Genomic DNA, 20,489 nt, shown 5'->3' with positions numbered 1-20,489 from the left:
TGGATAACGAAGCTGTTGAGGTTATCCAGAAGTTTTGTTATCTTGGTGATACCATTTATGGAGCAGGTGATGGTTTAATTGCAAGAATTAGGAGTGGATGGAGTAAATTCAATGAACATCTACCAATACTACCAGCAGAGCATTACCACAGTTGACCAAAGCAAGTGTCTATCAGGCATGTGTATGCAGTGTGTCTGTAGAAGTAAAACCAGGATATGAATTGTACAAAGAGAAATGATATAAAATGTGTGTAATGTGAGTGTTAAAAACAGGCTTATATACGGTATAATCATGTTGACACACCAGTTCTCATTAGACCACTGAAGTTAAGCAACATTGAGCCTGGTCAGTAGCAGATGGGTGATCATTTGGGAATACCAGGCACTGTATGTAAGAGGACGTTGACACCTTCCTATAAGAATAACAAGAATTTAATGTTGTCATCTCCTATGATGGGGATGTGCATGCAACTGAGGACTGCTTGTGAATTTAATATTCCCTTGACACTTTCTCCTTCCAAGGAAGCCGGTTACATCCACCTAGAGTGAATACCACTGACATGGACACATACATAAAGATACGCTTATTTCTGATGACCTTGGAGGAAAATTAAATCTAGACAGTATAGGGAGATACATGCAGAATAGGAGACTTAATTGGTATGGTCACGTTGAAAAAATATTATTTGCGGCAATCCAGTGATGCATTTTGAGTGTGTTGGCAATGGTCCTGTTATCATAATTTGATCAGTAGAGAGCATGAGTTGCACAGTGGCACATTTCCTATCTCGCTTGTTGAACATTGTGTCACTTTCAGATATGATAGAAGGCTCTAATCGTTCTTTGGATTTATACACAACTGGCCAACTAGTAGAATTAATTTTCATCAAACAGAAATGGAATCATGTCGTCTTTTCTAGGGCAACAATTTTATTGCTTCATCCTGTAGATATAGAACAGTTGAGATAGCAGGTTCAGTTTCCAGGCAATGATCAAGGAAAATATGGGAAGATATGAGAAAAATGGCTCTGGGAGGAATAGGGGTAAATAAAGACCTGGCCAGAGATAGGTTAGTTTGGAAGTCGATTACTTAAAGCCATCCAATGCATGCCAACATGTAAAACAGATGTTAATCCAATGATGATAATGGTGGTGGTGGTGGCGGTGAGACTTTAGCATCCATAATGGTGCAGTTTATGCAACCGCTACTCAAACATTCCTGCACATGTGGCTTACCAAAGGTTAGAACGACTAATCCACTTTACATCATTCCAGACACGTTGGAGCCTCTCTGTCTGTAAGAACATTCCTTCTCCACAGACTGACTATCACATAAATGTATATCTTTCTCTCGTGTATATGCACACACACTCAACGACTTAACCTGCTATACAAAAAAACTTTACTCAGTGTAATTCTGTGATATAAAAGGTTGTCATGGTGAATATGCTCGTTTCTTGTTCAACTTGCAACACACGCTTGTGAATTTTTCCAAAGACCTGAAAACATTCCTCATAAACCGAACAAAACATCAAACAAATTGAAGAATTCCTGTCCTAGGACGGGTAATGGTATTTTTTTTTTTTTTTTTTACATTGATCCATTCAAAAGAAGATTCACTGTCACTGAGGGGGGGGTGTACACAGAATTAGGGGCCAGATTTATAGGAGCATTCTCAAGGGATTTGTGCAGTAAGATATTTGTTAAGCTTACATTTAAATCTTTGCGTGTTGGTACAATCACAGAAACAGAGAGCAGGGAAGAAATTCCAAAGGCTAGCAATTCGGGGGAAGAAGTTATTGGAGTAGAAAGCCTTTCGACATCTGCACACATCTATAGTGATGGAGTGTGATTTTGCTGATTGTCAGCTTGGTTGAGTGTATTTCTGTTGAGGGGGCACCAGTGTAACAAGTTCATCTATTGAAATACTTGTAAAACAATCACAAAGATGCAACATTGTGGTGATGGGACAGCAGTTAGAGCTTGGTTGACAGTGTGGGATCTTTTAGGAGAGAGAGGTTTATGTACCAGGCCAGATGTGACAATACTCCATGCGTAGACGAATGGTAACTTTGTAGAGATATAAACAGAACAAAACAGTTTTGCAACACTCTTATGACCCTTTACATGGATTAAAGTCAAGATATCATTATACTAAACCTTAGGTCTTGAATGCTTATTCTAATTTTGACCAAAATCCATTACATAATTTTCATTTCATAAAATATTAAAAAAAACTTAAGGCTTAAGCTTAAGGAGTGTTAAGAAGAAATTGAAATTTAGAGAATCTTTCTTAATTAGTGTTTATTGACAAATTCTATGCAAATCTGATGTATTTTAATTTTTAAATCAGAGATTGTGGCCATAGTATAATATCTAGAAATCGTTTAAAATGTTAAAAAAAGAAGGAAAATTGCAAAATATTTATTATTTGATAACAAATATCTATTGTTAAAATTTTACAAAACATCGAAGGTATTGGAATTTTCACAAAGTGCTTCCATTTCACCTTTACTCCTGTTGCATAAAACTAAATTTAATTAATATGTAACAGAGCACGTATGAGTGCATGGGAAAATATCAGCAGGACTGTAGGATAGAATGCTTGCAAAGATATTAGCAGCAGTAGCCCAAAAAGCACATATGCAAATTAGGAATTGTGCACGGGCTTATGTGACAAGAAAAAAGTGGTCGGCAAAAATTATGTGCGTGTTAAAGAAAATGGACGTGTAAAGTTGAAGATGAGAAATGGCTGGCTATGGCTGGTGTGTTGTTAGAAAGAAGAAAAGTGCATGTCAGATGAGATGGACGTGTGTCCCTGTGGTGGTGGCGAGAGACTTTTAAGCTGGTGTCAAGACGGCAAAGTTTGTTAATCTCATGGCAGACAAAATGAACAGTTAGATAAAAGAAGAAATAGGCATTGTTTGGAAAGTAACGATAATAAATGCTCTTTGCTAAAACAGGAAAAAGCTGAGTCGGATTTTTTATTTATTTTTGTTTGTTTAGGGGTCCGAAAGAGGTTTGAACTGTAACTAGCACGGTTTGAGTGTAACAGCCACTTACAAATATATCCCACATTTGAACCTCTGACGCTTAGTAGCAATGTTCCAAAATTCATGATGATTGGTTAATTAGTTTAGGAGTGAATCCCGTACACACAAATATATATAAACATATACACATACATAACTTTATATATAAGTAGAAACTAATTTAAACCCTCTGTCAAAAACGATAGGAAAAAATTCATACTTTGCCAGTGTTACTCACTATTTATTTAGATATATTACTAAAATCTATATATAAAACTGACCTTGTCTGTCTGTCTGTCTGTCTGTGTGAGGAAAGGTCTCTACCAAACTACTCTGTCAATTTTTATTCTACAGACTAGAAAGTTAATATATAGGGAATTTGGACCTGTGGAATAAATTTAAAAAGAAAAGGAAAGCAGAGGTTCTGCAAATCTCATTTATAAAACTCACTGTTTGTCTGTATATCTGTCTGTTTGTCTCCATTTTTTCAAACTGTCTTTCCTCTAAGACAGAGGATCGCATATTAGTGCAAGGTGGCTCAAATGATTGCATTTTTTGTGAACTGTTTTTTATGGGTCTTTACCCAATTAAAATAGTTTATAAGGAGTCAAAATTGAAATAAATGAGAACTTGAAAAGTATAAGTCGCCTTAAACTGCTCTTTACACATTGTGCAACTATATACACATTTGTAAATTAATCTTAGTTTATTTTTAGCTATTTATTTTTATTTCCAACTGACAATGGCTGATTTAGTAATGTCTCAGGTTAGAGTGCTGTAAATTTTGGTTTCAGTTTCAATTAGGACTGATGGCACCCAATTTATATATATACTTACTTACTTTTGAAATCACTATTATATATTGGGTACAATATAATATGAAATAATTAACTCTATAATAATAAATACAAAAGCTGCATAAATTAAAATATCATATTTAAGCATATTTTATAAATGGATTAGACCAGGCATCCTTGTTAGTAAAAAATACATTTATTTATTTGATTGACCTACATAGTTAGGTGTGGGTTTCCAAATGTTAAAACAGTGGCACAATGAAGAAAGTAATAAAGTAAGCTAATGTCAGTATTTCTTGAGTAGTATATATTGCAGTAGAAGGCAGCCTTGCTTGGTGAGAGAGAGGAAAGAAATGTTAATGTTTATGGTAGCTACAATTTATCTATGGATTTTTTTTTTTTTTAATATATGTTAAACACTATTCTATAAACAACAATATATTTATTTGAGTGACCTACACTGTTGATAACAGTAAAGTAAAACAATGTCAGCCTCGGAAAATATTTGTTTAGCAGTATATATTTCAATGAAGTCTAGGTTTGCTCAGTGTTAAACTGACCTGAGCAAGAGAGAAGACATCTTTGTTCGTTGGGCTTTGTAAATCCCTAAGAATCTAAAAGAAGCCATTAAAGGTTCAATCGAAAAGAGGCTGATTGGTTATCCTGTGACCAAACCACCTTACAGGGGCTGCTCTCTGTAAGAGGAAAGAAATGCTAATATTTATAATGGCTACAATCTAATCTATGAATTTTTTAAAAAATATATGTTAAACGTTGATTTGTAGCAAATAATACAACTTTTTGTTTGTTTTTTTACACCCATTTAATTAAAAGTGTGTTTAAACTATAAAATACCTGACTCATTTTGATGAGCAAACCAAGTATTGGTCTCTGGTTAGAGCAAAGAGGAAACCTGAAATGAAAAATAACAGAAGTTAACCGAATGATGCGATGACAATGATGATGTATTGATATGGATGGACGATTGACAAATAGTTCAGTGTAGTACTGTAACAGAACCACGGATGCTGGGAGCAGCAGCAGCCACATGAAGATATGCAAATGACCAAGCAGCTGACTGTGCAAAGTGATGTAACAGCGGAGACAAAAGGACACATGTGGCTGGAGAAGCAGTGGTGTTCGGAGAAGTGGTGTTCGGAGAAGTGGTGTTCGAGAAATGATAAGAGCAGCACGTGTTTGAAATATGTAGGTGACATCACAGCAGGGACGAAACGTCACAAGCAGCCAGAGAAGGAGAAATAAACTGTTTGAAAATTTAGAAAAAATACATGGTTGGAAATACCATATATAAAGGCTTTTGTTAAAAAAAAAAAAAGAAAAAGCGAGAAGAGTTTCTTCCTCTCTTCTGTTTCCTTGTGACAGTGTCTACTTTTAACGATAATGTTACAGCACAACCTTGTTAACAAGCAATCCATATATATAATGTTCCCTCCTGTAAAGATCACGTGCTCCATTGTCTTGAGTGTTTTAAGTTTTACGACGGAAAGTATAAACACTTCTCCAAAATTAAAACTCTGAAGACATTTTGTCGTTGAATCAACAGGTTTATTGAAAATGAAGAATAAAATAGAATTAGCGTGAAGTTAGGAAGGGGGAAGCAGAAAATGCTTGAAAATAAGTCGAAATTGAATAAGTCCAAAATACTAACGAAATAGAAAGTAAGAAATTAATCAAAGTCCTAACGTGGAAACAAAATAAAGGATAAAATTTACAGCGATGGTCTGACGTTGAGGAGAGGAAGGTGGAGGCGATAGCAGTTAAATCCTCGAGGCTGTCAACCCATAGAAAAGCGAGAAAGGCCAGCCCCAATGTTAGCGGTGAAGAGTCACAAGTTGTCCTCTCCAAAGAAAAGGAAAGACGAGAGTCAACTTCTGTTCGTGTTCCCGCAACATGGAGTCCAAGATTTTCTTTGTCATGCCGATTATCCTTTCCCAAGCTCCTCCCATGTGGGGAGCATGGGGGAGGGGGTTAAGCAACCAGGTGAATCCTTGCTCCCCCAAAAACCTTTGGATGGTGTTAAACTCTAGGTTGGATTCTATACCTAGCTCCTTGCAGGCTCCTATGAAGTTGGTACCGCGATCAGAGCATATGTTCGTAGCTGTTCTCCTGATAGAGAAAAACCGCCTGAGTGCATTTATGAAATTTGAGGTGTCTAATGATTCGATCACTTCGATGTGGACATCTCTGGAACCCATGCATATGAATATCACTGCCCAACGTTTGCTGTTGGCAAAGCCACCACATGTTCGATGTGCGGAAATTGTCCAGGGGCCAAAAACGTCTAGGCCGATGCTAGTAAAAGGCGGATTGATCAGGAGGCGATCAGCAGAAAGGTCAGTCATCTTCTGGGTTTGGGTAGTGCCCCGCAGTTTTCGGCACATAACGCAATGGTTGATGGATTTACTTGCGCACCTCTTGTCGCCGACAATCCAAAATCCAGCTGCATGAATGGCCCTCTCAGTAAAGAGGCGCCCTTGATGTTTGATCTGTGCATGGTAGTGTCGCACAAGCAGCAACCCCACTCTTTTCATCTGAAGGGATTTCTGCTCTGGTTAAGTGTCCTCCAACTCGCAGAAAGCCACAGTCGTCCAAGAAGGGGCTGAGGCTTTTGAGGGGGCTGTCCTTGGAAAGTTCTTTCTTGTCTCTTATTTGTGTTAGATCCTCGGTAAAAACGTCCTCCTGGATGACTTAGATTACCACATTCTTTGCCTGCAGGAGCTCTTGAACAGTGCATGCTCCTTGGCAATGGTGCCACTTGGTGCACCCATCTTGTGTGTGTGTGTGTGTGTGTGTGTGTGTGTGTGTGTGTGTGTGTGTGGAAGTTGAGGGAAATGTCTTACTACCATGAAATGTGTGTGCATAATATATGTGTGCTGGTGAGTGTGTTTATCAGTGACTAAACCACACATATAAAGAACTGCTGCACATTATTATGTATAAAGGACACTTCTTTTATTTGCCATTGAAAATGTTACAACAAAACTTCTCTACAACCTCAATAGCTTTGCTAATCAGGTAAACTTTTTCCACGTCCGAGTTCTCATCTATTTCCATTGTCTTACACTTGTTTCACGCAATTTGGTTATTCTTCCTCACCACACAAGTACTTCCACTGCACATATTGTGTACACGCAATGTTTACAAGTATCGCAAAAAATTGAGTTGCTTTTCTTAAACTGAGAACTTTCCTTTTTTGAGAAGCTTTCCAAAATTGAAAGCATTGATCATCATTTTAATCTTGGTAACATTCACTCTCAGACCCTTATTTTCCATAGTATCCCTTTTTGGCTAGAGGAAGCAAGTCACAATCAAACAAACTCAATAGCTTACATACCAGCTTTCTTTCATCCCATTCACATATTCTTACACACTAGCAACAGAAATGAACTGCTACCCACATCTATACATCCATTAAAAAAAATGGTAAACCAAGACACACACATACATAATGCCACGCTGCCAAATACTCACCTATTTATATTATTTATACAAATATATTCACACTATGAATATACAAACTTACACATTTCTGAGTCTTGTGATTAACTCAACTTTCTTCACCAAACACGTTTGTATAAATGACTGAAAATAATTTTTATATTCTTACCTCTTGTATAAAAATATTTTGGAAAGTTTCTCAAAAAAGGAAAGTTCTCAGTTTAAGAAAAGCAACTCAATTTTTTGCGATACTTGTAAACATTGTGTGCATACAATATGTGCAGTGGAAGTACTTGTGTGTTGAGAAAATAAAAAGTTTTGTTTTTTTTTGTTTTTTTTAATTTTCATTAACTGTTCGTGTTTTAATAAGCACTTGCTAACTGATGACCCCTATGTAGTCTCATGTTTCATTTATTTTCATTTTCATATGCATGCTTGTCCATATATCTTTCATTTTCTTTCTTTGCTAAAACATAACATTAAGATAAACAATTTATATTAATTGTTGGGGTGGTTCTTGTTAATACTCAAAGACGCAATCACAACCTACAATTACCTTAACTAGGCCAGGGACCATGTCACACATCCAAATATTTAACTCAACATCTAACCCTAATCCTAACCCTAACCCTAACCCTAGGTCTTTAATGCTATTTCAAACTAAAGTGTGACAGATTGGCCAATGGACAGAGTCTGTTATAGATTTACTTGGACGCATCTAAAAATAAAGCATTTTAAATGTTCCAAATGGTTGTTCACAAGCAGAGGGTGTATGCAACTCGGACAATATTTGCTGATCTCTGTAAAGTACTCTAGCCAGCTAAAATAAACAATACACATAAAGCTTTGACAAACAGGAAGTAGGGATGGAGATATTTACTTTGGGTTCAGCAAAGTTCAACCCTTACAGGTAAACAAAATAGAAATGGAGGCTGGGTGGTGACTGATTTGATTGATTGAGGCCTACTTGAGCAATGATTTGAATGAGGTGATCAGTCCTCACATCAAGTGCCACTTTGAACATCAATCGTTAGCAAAAGCTGTTCAAAAATCATATTTTACCATTAAAAATAATGTCAAAGAAATCAATTTATTCTTATACATAGACTATCTTTTAGGTGTTTAAAAATATAGTTCCTAAAGAAAGACAAAAAAAAAAAAAAAAACAGATTAACAAAATAAATACTCAGATCTGGTTTTAAAAAGTGATTTTAAGTGATTTACATCACACAATGTGAGAAAATCCAGCTCCCTTAAGAGAGGCATTCTGGGTTGGGACAAAAATAAAAATTGTATCAGTCTAGAAGGATTTCTCCTTTACTAACCGAGAGCAGAAAAGATGAAGTGTAGTATCAGAACAGTTTAATGATAGGCTGCTGTATCATGTCCACGGAATAAACGAGAAAGATATCTAATTACTAAATTTATGTGTGGGTCGTCCCCATTTACTTGTCTCCTCAGAGATAGTAGAGAGTTAGACACAAGATCTGTTTTTAATATGGGAATAATCCATCTCTCCCCCCAAAAAGCAACTTGGATTTGAATAAAAATGAAAACTGCCCTAATCTATAAAGATCTCTCTGCCACTGAAAAAGGGTTTACTTTTGCTAAAGTTGAATGAGGGAACCTGCTTACAATCAGAGTTGATGGAAGCCTGACTAACCCTCACCCTCGAAACTACAAGGATGAGAATAAAGAAAAAACATCTGAATTTACATATATATAAGGTGTATAGTAGTAGTTTGCTGGAACGATTGTTGGCAAAAAAGTACATGCATATGTAATTCTATTAAAGTACTTGTAAAACAAGCACAGATGCAACATTGTGGTGATGATACAGGGGCTGGAGCTTGGTAGATAGTGCGAGGCCTATTAGATTAGCGTAAACAGTAGACGGTAGGTTACTTTTGCCAGCCTCATAACTCTCACTTCCCTTTAGTTCTCATATTCCAGGACGAATGTTTCTGACAAAGAGGAGAGTACTGCTGTTTTCTGGGCCACAATCTGTTAATCTAATACTTATTGTTGATTGAACCATAACTACGATAAGGATTTCCTTTATTTTTGCCAAATTGGAAAAATTTTCCTAAATTTTCACCATTACGGAATTTGCATGTCTTTCGCCTGAGTCTTTTTAAGAAGAATCACTTAAGAATTTCACTTTTATTTTGATAAAAACCATAACTACAATGGGGATCTCTGTTATTTTCACTAAAATTGGAAATATTTTCAAATTTCCACCAGCAATGGACAAATAACTCCCCTGCTTTATGGATGCTTTGGGAAAGGCAAAGACTAATGGAGTAAACCCTCACAAAAATCTGGTTTGAGTCCTGATAGGCGGATGGTGAAGCACTGCAACACCTTTCTGGCAACTCCTGCTGCTGCACTGGCTCTGATTGTATTGGCTGCAATGCCAAAAGGGGGGACCCTGGTAATTGCGCAAACCTAGGTGTCCTTATCACCTGCTATGCCTGCATCTGAAGAAGCAATTCCAGCTTTGAACTGTATAGCCACAGCAGTGCAAAACGCCATCATCTCACAAGACAGAAGGTTGCCATCATCATTGTTGGTTAGCTTCTTTTTTTTTTTTTTTTTTGACCTCCTTATATCAAGTGGTTTCACCCCTTGTCTGAAGTAATTTCCATAAAAAAGAAAGGCTGTAAGCAATGAATAAAATATTTATTCTTACAGAGATAATTTGTCAAGGACAATCATCATCATCATCATCATTATCATCATGTTTTACTTGCTGGCATGTCTTGGACAGCTTTTAGAAATTGACTTCTAAATTAACCTATCTTTGCCCAGGTTTTATGTATCTCCTGTTTTCTCAACTCCGTTGCTAACATTCTTGCCCATGTTTTCCTTGGCCACCTTACCAGTTGACCCTGCTATGTTAAAATAAAGAACCTGAAAGACAGTTGAATAAGAAACAATCGATTTTAATTTAGACAAACTAGCATGACTTTTTTTGTCGTATTAGTCATACATTTGTCATGACTAAATTGGTAAATAGCAAAACCTCTTGTTAAAAGTTGGAAAAATTCTAAAATAAAGGAAAAAGGACAAGGCACATAAAACTAAGTGTGTTTGCAGCTAAATTAAAAATTGGTAAACTGTGGCCATCTAACATCAGAACTGACTGCTGCCTGAATGCATTTGATGCAAAATCAGCAAAAGCAACATCATTCAAAACGAGAGCTTTTTCTTGAGCAAAGACAGTAGTCAAAAGAAGACAAAAGGATTTCGCCTCCAGCTCATCTGAATTAAGTTCTAGTGTTTTACTCAATCAAATGGAACTATTTTGGAATACAAGAGAAATAATTCATTGTCACAATAATTATTAAGGAGAAAAAGGAAACAAACCCAATTTTTATACATTGTCTTCAATATAGTTTTTTGTGAAGCATGTTCATTGTTTTGTGTTTTCAATTGAACAACTGAATATTTTCTTTCTGAATTTTTTAGATGAGGATTAATTATTCATATTTGCAGTTAAATGAGTTGGTAAACAGCCAAACAAAATAAAATAAATACAATAAGCAAAAGTTCAGCTAGAATTTGTAACTGTCAACTTTCTCTCTCAACTTCCAGCACGTGTTCTGCTAACCACCTCTGCCAACAGGCATTTTATTAGAAAACTGACTCCATTCCATTTGCATACGTATGCAGTGGATGATGAGATCTCATGAGATTCCACGAGACTACACCTTATAAATCCATGGCTGTCATCTTTAATCTCTCTCTCTCTCTCTCTCTCTCTCTCTCTCTCTCTCTCTCTCTCTCTCTCTCTCTCTCTCAGATTCCATCTGAAGGTAAGTTGTATAACCACACAATGCACACACACATGGGCACTTTCTTCTTTGATTATTACATTCAACTCTGCACTCCCCTCTGGTTTCCAGACCACACATGTGGCATTGTGGATGTGGTCATTTGTTGCGGACACTCCTATGAAGCAGAATTGGCTGGACTACTTCATCTTCATTGGCAGCATTAGGGTGTACAGTCATACCATCAGGCTGGACTTCTTTATCTTCATCGGAGCTCTCAGAAGGAATACTAGAACTATCGACATCAGCGTTGGGTTTTGCAGTTGTACCATCACGGGGAATAGGTCAGATCCACAGGTCATCGTTGGATGATTCACCATTACTGCACACACACGTGAGCGCTTTCTTCTTTGATTATTACATTCAACTCTACAATATTATTTGGATTTTTTGGATAACTGTTCTCATCTTGAATGTCATTTTCACAATGTTTTCGTGAATGTAATCGCTGACCAAATATGGAGAAAGTATATTTGGATGGTGAAGTTATTGTGATTGTTCAGAGGTTTTGTTAACTGAGTTTGTGTGAAAGAAGACAATGGAGATGGAGAAGAACTCAAATATAGAGAAAATATACATGAATAGTGAATCTATCAAAGTCGTTCGGAAGTTTGTTGTGGTGTCTCTTGTTGAACTTGGGAGTTTTTCTGTCAGATGGTTAACATTCTCTCCTTCTGTGTGACAGAACCTGGACTTGCCATTGCTGAGACCACTCATTTTCTTAAAAGCATTGGCCATAAAGCCTTGATAATCCTCTCCTGATCATAATGAAACAATCCTCTTTTTAACCAGTCTCTAGAGCCTTCCTCATCTATACAGAATTTAGTTAATTCATCCAGAAAATGCTTAGCACACTATTGGTTTATTCATTCTTCTATTTTTTTGCTACGGAAAGTCTTGGTGTATTCTTTAGTGACTCTTTTGGTCTATTTCCATAGCATGCTTGTTTTGTGTTCCTGTCTCATTTGTAAGACTGTCTTGTCCTAAATTTTTGCCGAGTTTTATGATGATGCTGCACCATCATGAGGTTTGGATTCTGGGAGTTCATCAGATATTGCCCGGTGCTCCAATAGTGGCATGATGCCGATAGACAATTTCTAAGAGACCTATATCTCCTGCTTCATTGGGCAGTTACAACCTAGGCAGACACTGGTTTATGTATATTATTCCTTGTTTTAATGCCTGGTCTGTTAAAGTCTGTTTGTCACTCAACTTGACAATGCCAAAGCTATACATAATCACATACATAGCTAGCAGGCAATTACCTTGTTTTTGTTTGTAAACTCTGTTTTACAAATCTTCCTCATGTGTTGCACGTATTTTCTGCCAATTTTTTCTCTCATCTTGGCATGACGATATTGTATTGAAATCTCTTCTTTTTTTTCATATTATCTCAGTCGAAGTTCTCAGAAATATAGTGGCACTAACACTTGATCTCTACATGAAATGCATATTCAAATATATGAAATGCACAGATATTCAAATATATGAAATGCATAGATCTTCAAATACATGAAATGCATAGATATTCAAATATATGAAATAGATATTCAAATATATGAAATAGATATTCAAATACATGAAATGTATATTCCAATATATGAAATAGATATTTGAATATATGAAATAGATATTCAAATACATGAAATAGATATTCGAATATATGAAATGTATATTCAAATATATGAAATGCATATTCAAATATATGAAATAGATATTCAAATATATGAAATAGATATTCGAATTTATGAAATAGATATTTAAATACATGAAATGCATATTCAAATATATGAAATGCATATTCAAATATATGAAATAGATATTCAAATACATGAAATGTATATTCAAATATATGAAATAGATATTCAAATATATGAAATAGATATTCAAATATATGAAATAGATATTCAAATATATTAAATGCATATTCAAATATATGAAATGCATATTCAAATATATGAAATAGATATTCAAATATATGAAATAGATATTCAAATATATGAAATGCATATTCAAATATATGAAATAGATATTCAAATATATGAAATAGATATTCAAATATATGAAATAGATATTCAAATACATGAAATGCATATTCAAATATATGAAATAGATATTCAAATACATTAAATGCATATTCGAATATATGAAATAGATATTCAAATACATGAAATGCATATTCAAATATATGAAATAGATATTCGAATATATGAAATAGATATTCAAATATATGAAATGCATATTCAAATATATGAAATAGATATTCAAATATATGACATAGATATTCAAATATATGAAATAGATATTCAAATATATGAAATAGATATTCAAATACATGAAATGCATATTCAAATATATGAAATGCATATTCAAATATATGAAATAGATATTCGAATATATGAAATAGATATTCGAATATATGAAATGCATATTAAAATATATGAAATGCATATTCAAATATATGAAATGCATATTAAAATACATGAAATGCATATTCAAATATATGAAATGCATATTCAAATATATGAAATGCATATTCAAATATATGAAATAGATATTCGAATATATGAAATAGATATTCAAATATATGAAATGCATATTCAAATATATGAAATAGATATTCAAATATATGAAATAGATATTCAAATATATGAAATAGATATTCGAATATATGAAATAGATATTCGAATATATGAAATGCATATTAAAATATATGAAATGCATATTCAAATATATGAAATGCATATTAAAATACATGAAATGCATATTCAAATATATGAAATGCATATTCAAAATATATGAAATAGATATTCGAATATATAAAATAGATATTCGAATATATGAAATAGATATTCAAATATATGAAATGCATATTCAAATATATGAAATAGATATTCAAATACATTAAATGCATATTCAAATATATGAAATAGATATTCAAATATATGAAATAGATATTCGAATATATGAAATAGATATTCAAATACATGAAATGCATATTCAAATATATAAAATAGATATTCAAATATATGAAATAGATATTCGAATATATGAAATAGATATTCGAATATATGAAATAGATATTCAAATACATGAAATGCATATTCAAATATATGAAATGCATATTCAAATATATGAAATAGATATTCAAATATATGAAATAGATATTCAAATATATGAAATAGATATTCGAATATATGAAATAGATATTCAAATACATGAAATGCATATTCAAATATATGAAATGCATATTCAAATATATGAAATGCATATTCAAATATATGAAATGGATATTCAAATACATGAAATTAATATTTAAATATATGAAATAGATATTCAAATACATGAAATGCATATTCAAATATATGAAATAGATATTCAAATATATGAAATGCATATTCAAATATATGAAATAGATATTCAAATATTTTAAATAGATATTCGAATATATGAAATGTATATTCAAATATATGAAATAGATATTCAAATATATGAAATAGATATTCAAATATATGAAATGTATATTCAAATATATGAAATAGATATTCAAAAATTCCATTAAAGTTTTCGTTTACATTTCAAACACTGAGTTGAGGACATAATTTTGCTCTCCATTTAAATATATATTTCTTTTCATCTTTTGGTCTTACTGAATTCCGGGTTGAGATTTCTTCTTGTATGGTTAATTATCCAGTTTCGTACTGTTACTTGAGATAACATTCGTTGAAGAGGGTGCACTACTCCTTGTAAAAGCCAGTGTAAGTTGGTCATAGCGAAAAAATTTTATTTGTGCTGTGAATACTGTTATTTTGAATATTTAGTCAGGGTTTACTTTCAGGGAAATATATCCTCATGCCAGGTTGCCCTGACAAATTGTTGTACATAAAAACCCTAAAAACTTAACGACAATGTCTAGTAAGCATTCAAGTTTTCTCCCTTTCATGTACTTTGTTCATACAAACATGAAACAAACATGGAAACTAAAGATCTGTGAGTGAATGTTATACAGTGCTGATCATTGCTGGAAATTCCTCACAAGAGGAAGATTCCTTTGTTTTTATCCAGGGAGTTATGAGCAACTCAACCTTTTTGTAATACTTGCAAACATTGGGGGCACAAGAAGTTCAGTGGAATTACGATTAGGGCGAGAAAAAATGACCAGTTTGTGTGAAAGAAGTGTAAGACAATGGAGATAGATGAGAACTCAAATGTGGAGGAAATGCACTCGTTTTTAAATAATTTTAAATTAGATTATTTTCCCATCCGTTTTCTTTGAGAATACAGCAAATATTATGTTGAATTAATTTTTAACTGTATATTTTCTCATAAGGAACCAAAATAAAGTTAATATTTTTTTTTAATTCGGTATCTTAAGATTTTAATTTACATGTAGTGTCGAAGACGTAAGCAAACCTCTTTCCAAGGCAGGCTTTATTGAACAAAATTCATAGCTACTAAAGCAAGAAAGAACTCAGTCTTTTAAAGAAAAAGGGACACATGCAAAATCACGTGGCAAGACACTGAATTTGCATATATATATTTTTTTTTTTTAGTGAGAACAAAATTTAAATGAAAATATAATAATCTCCTCCACTTGTAAAAGACATTCTAAATTTAAAAAATTTTTTTTTTTATAAATCCAGTCGCTGGACTGGTCTGCGAATTCTGTTATATCGGCATGGAGGTAGTTCGCTATTTGAAGGACCGGTGGTCCTCTGGGAAGGTTGGTTCTCAGGGTGCTGACTATTATAGTCAAATTCATCTTCTGTATTAAGTGTAGTACTAACAGGAATTGTTTCAGTCAACTGGGTCGGGTTGAATACTTTTAGCAAGATTTGGAGGTCTATCAGAGCATGGAAAGCGAGCTAGATGTCTCAACCCTACTGAATCTTCCCGGCCATCATTATGTCATATTCTTGCATGTGTAGGGTTAGCTTCGAGGAGTTCCACTACTTCGACAATTGGGTCATATTTGCTCCTGTTACCAAACCATTTTAATAATACCTCCCCAGGGTCACAGAGCCAAACAGGTAAAGCAGTACCAGTAGAAGAGCGCCTTTCAAAGTTGAACATGCGTTCGTGAGGAATTGCATTTGTAGTAGTGCACAGCAGGGAGAGAATTTAAAACATCCTGTAGAACATCCTGCCAAGCGCTAAGGGGTAATCGTCTAGATTCCAGAGCTAATAACAGAGTGTTCCAAATAATACCGTTGTAGCGTTCGCATTGACTGTTGCCTCTTGGGTTGTATGCAGTAGTGTTGCTGGATCCAATTCTGAGTCGCGTCAAAAATTTTTTTAATTCTCCCAACATAAACGAAGTTCCTCGCTTGGAATGGATAAATGAGGGGAGTCCAAATATGGAGAAAATATTTGTCAGGCACTGGATTGCGGTTTGCGAAGAACAATTGCGACAAGAGAAAGCAAAAGGAAATCGACTGTATTCATCGACGACAGTAAATATGCAATGATATCCCATCAAAGATACTGGGACAGGTCCTTTGTAGTCTATGGAGAGGCGCTGAAAGAGATCAGTAGAATGGATCAGTGTATTATTAGTAGAATCGAAGAATTGAGGTTTTATTTTGGCACAAGTCGTACATTCAGATGTCACACACCGGACTTCATCAATTGAATATGGCATATTTCATGATTTTACAAAATACCAAAAGTGCTGTACTCCAGGATGTATTAATGAATTGTGTGGTGACTTTAGTTCCTCCAAGGAAGAAGCAGCAGCACCACATACTCTCGATAATGCATCGGCAACAATATTTTCACTTCCGCGACGTTGTTTTATGTCGTATGACAATGGAAGGAGTTCCATTTTCCGCGTATAATTTTATCATTTTGAATTTTTCCTTGGTTAGCAGGTTTAAACATAAAATATACAGCTTGCTGGTCTGTTACAATAGTAAAGTACTTCCCAGCAAGAAGATCCCTTCATTTTTGGACGCACTCGACTATGGCATAAACCTCTTTCTCGGCTATGTGAAGTCGTATTTCAGATGGGTTTAGCAATTAAGAAAAGAACGCTACAGGCCTCTCAGCCTGTTGGAGAGTGCCTTTGATAGCCTTTTCTGAGGCATCAGTTTCAATAGCAAATGGTAATTCATCATCAATAACTTTTACAGACGATTCAGCAACGTCTTTCTTTAGTTTTTCAAATGAATTGATAACTATAGGAGGCATGGGAAATTGTTTATTTTCGACCAGTGGACGAATTTTGTATGAATACTTACGTATCCATTTAGTGTAGTACAAAAACATTCCAAGACACCTTTTTAATGAATCTGAATTGGAATGAGGAGGCATTTGTAAAAGAGGTTTCAAACGCTCAGGATCTGGTTGCATAATCCCGTTACAAATTTGGTACCCAAACAAATTGATGGAATGAAGTGAAAACTTTGATTTTTCTCGGTTTATTTTGTGGTTATATGTCAAGGCAGCCTTTAAAAAACATTCCAAATTAACATCATGTTCCTCCTGAGTTTTACCGCAAATAGTAATATCATCTATATATGAAAATAGTAATATCATTTATATATGCAAATAGTAATATCATCTATATATGAAAATAGTAATATCATCTATATATGAAAATAGTAATATCATCTATATATGCAAATAGTAATATCATCTATATATGAAAATAGTAATATCATCTATTTATGAAAAAGTTCCAGATAATTTGTTGTTAGAAATGAAAGAATTCAGAAACCGTTGAAAAGCAGAAACCCCATTAGTGATACCCATAGGTATTCGTTTGAATTGGTACAAACGATTTCTAGCTTGAAAGGCCATGTAGGGCTGATATTCAGGACAAATTTTGATTCAGTAGTACGCTTTGCATAAGTCAATTGTACTAAATATACGGTATTGGGCTATTTGGTTCATGAGATCCTCAATCCAAAGCAAAGCAAAGGGTATGCATCAAATAAGGTGAAATGGTTAATAGTTTGGGAGAAATCAACTACTAATCATTTTTTTTATTAGGCAATGAAGTCACAACAATCTGAGCATGCCAGGGTGAATAACTTGTTTCAATTACATCATCCTCAAGCAGTTGTAGAATTTCCTTTTCAATGAATCGAGCATCCTCCGCACGGTAATTTTGGGATTTAGTAGCAATAGGTTTGCAGTTAGGGGTTAAGTTTCGAAACAATTTCACAAGGGCACAGCTGATCTTGGTTAGGGGGCAGATTTTTAGAATATCCTGAGGACCACCAAAAGAAATAGTGATATCCTGATGTAGTTTTAAAAAAGGTACTCCAAGTCCATGCAGGAATCAGGAAGCACTGTAAAATCAATTTCTTTATACTCACAACCATTGAAGGAGATGTTCTCTGTGCAATATTTCGATAGTTTTAGGGAAACGGCGGATGATGCCATGGAAATTATGGAATTACGTTTTGAAGTAGACAGCTTCATTGTTTTAACAATACTACGAGCACTGATAAAGTTATCAGAACTGCCGGTGTCTACGAGGGGAGTTAATTTTTTTCTTTTTAATTCAACAATTTTAGTAATGGGAAGGCACCTATCACCACCTTTAGCATGAGATACCATAATAGCAGAAGTAGAACGTGAAGGTGTCGGCATAGTAGAACGGCAAACTTTGGAGAAATGACTAAGTTTACCACAGTTTTGACATACCTTATCGCGGGCAGGACAATGATGGCGATCATCCTTAAAGTGACGTCTCCCTCCACAGTTGTAGCACTTCCCATGAGCAGGAAGGGCAGCAGAAAATTATACAGAGTCACACTCCATACGAGAACCAGTAGAATCAGAAATTTTAGTAATAGTGGCCTCCTCGGCAGGATCAGTAGACACATTGTTAGTTCTAATAGAAGTAGTAGTAGTAGCAGCGACTACTCCAATCGGGGAAGCATATGATTCAGCATGAAAGTGAGTTTGTTCTAAAGCCATAGCACATTGAGTAGCCTCTTTGAGAGTTAGCGTATCAGTTTTGAGTAGTCTAGCACGTATTACTGAGGACCGGAGACCACGTATAAATGCATCACGGACAGATTCATTCCTGTAAGTAGTAGCAGTAACGTCTTTAAAGTAACAGTCAGCGGCAAGTCGATTCAAGACCTGAAGATATTGGTCGACAGACTCGTTTTCTTGTTGCAGACGCATGGAAAGCATGAATAACGCTCGGAGACTTGTCGTAAACACCTTTCAATAATTCGACAGCGTGTACAAGTCCTGAACAACCCTCGATAACGTCAGCAAGGGTGGGACCGATGTTTAAATAAAGAACTTCGAGTTTATCAGGGTTGAACGAAGCAATAGTTGATAAATAGTAATTAAAGTTACGATACTACAATCTCCAAAGCTTGCTAGCCTGAGGGTCAAATTTGTCCAGACAAATGATCTTCTCCATGAGGGAATAAATTCTTGTTCAATAAATTGTTGTAATGTCGAAGAAAAAAAAAAAAACCTCTTTCCAAGGCTTTATTGAACAAAATTCATAGCTACTAAAGCAAAAGAAAAAGAACTCAGTTTTTTTTTTAAAGAAAAAGGAACACGTGCAAAATCACGTGGCAAGAAACTGAATTTGCAGATCTATTTTTTTTTTTTTAGTAAAAACAAAATTTAAATGAAAATATAACACTAGTTATCGTTTAAATAGTTTCAGAAAGCAATTACTTATTTTTTTAAAAGATTCTTAAAGTTGATTTATTCAGATTTGAAATTTATTTTTGTTGTTTTTTTTTTTCAACATTTGTCACTAACTTTTTTGTTAACACGTAAATATACATTTTCTTTTTTTAGACAAACTTTAGTCTTTTATGTTTCAAACTCAATCAAAATTTAGCCGTAAACTAAAAAATATAATTATGATAAATTCAGGCTAACACTGAATTAGTAATTAAAAAAAATGCATGAGTTTGGCAAATTTTTTGCCTTTTGACTGAGGATAGAGATCTATCAAATTTTCGCAAGCCAAGGGAGGTAATTCTTAAATAGTCATGTATTCGAGAGTAACTTCCCTTGTTTTGCGGTTTTTAATTAATTCCCTTTGACACAGCTCTTTTTTTAAATCATTTTAGATTTGGCTATTCAGTGTTGAACTACCTGTGCTTTTTTTTTTTTTTGCTTTTTTTTTTTTTTTTGGTCCCCGACAAAAGGGGGAGGTGTACCTTTAAATTCATCCTTGTCCGTTCGTCCATTTGACTGTCCGCACTTTTCTCAATAAAAACGCCTCTGAATTTTTTTGAAATTTTGCACAAACATTAAACATGATATGAGTAAAAAAAGTAGCAGAACGGATTTTCCGGAAAAACTCCAGTTGCACCCATTCCTTTAAAATGGCTAATATTAACACTTTTGTGCTTATTAAAAGAAATTGATACCTTG

The 20,489-nt window shown here is 34.3% G+C and overlaps 1 protein-coding gene and 1 pseudogene across 1 annotated transcript; one reads left to right on the top strand and one right to left on the bottom strand.

The window, feature by feature from the left end:
- Nucleotides 1–276: 276 nt before the first annotated feature.
- LOC145263496 (5S ribosomal RNA) lies at nucleotides 277–393 on the top strand (annotated as a pseudogene).
- Nucleotides 394–5,660: 5,267 nt separating this feature from the next.
- LOC145263274 (uncharacterized) lies at nucleotides 5,661–6,380 on the bottom strand. Its single transcript, XM_080120356.1, has one exon. It carries the CDS (start codon nucleotides 6,378–6,380, stop codon nucleotides 5,661–5,663), a length of 720 nt encoding a protein of 239 aa, XP_079976482.1.
- Between the last annotated feature and the right edge of the window lie 14,109 nt (nucleotides 6,381–20,489).

The sequence above is a fragment of the Euprymna scolopes genome, chromosome 38 (genome assembly GCF_053919585.1).
Source record: "Euprymna scolopes isolate OS-2025 chromosome 38, ASM5391958v1, whole genome shotgun sequence".
NCBI lineage: Eukaryota > Metazoa > Mollusca > Cephalopoda > Sepiida > Sepiolidae > Euprymna > Euprymna scolopes.
This window is presented reverse-complemented; position numbering and strand designations above follow the sequence as displayed.

Bases quoted from the DNA above. Each gene is read 5' to 3' on its own strand.
- LOC145263274 (XM_080120356.1), bottom strand. From the start codon at position 6,380: ATGAAAAGAGTGGGGTTGCTGCTTGTGCGACACTACCATGCACAGATC.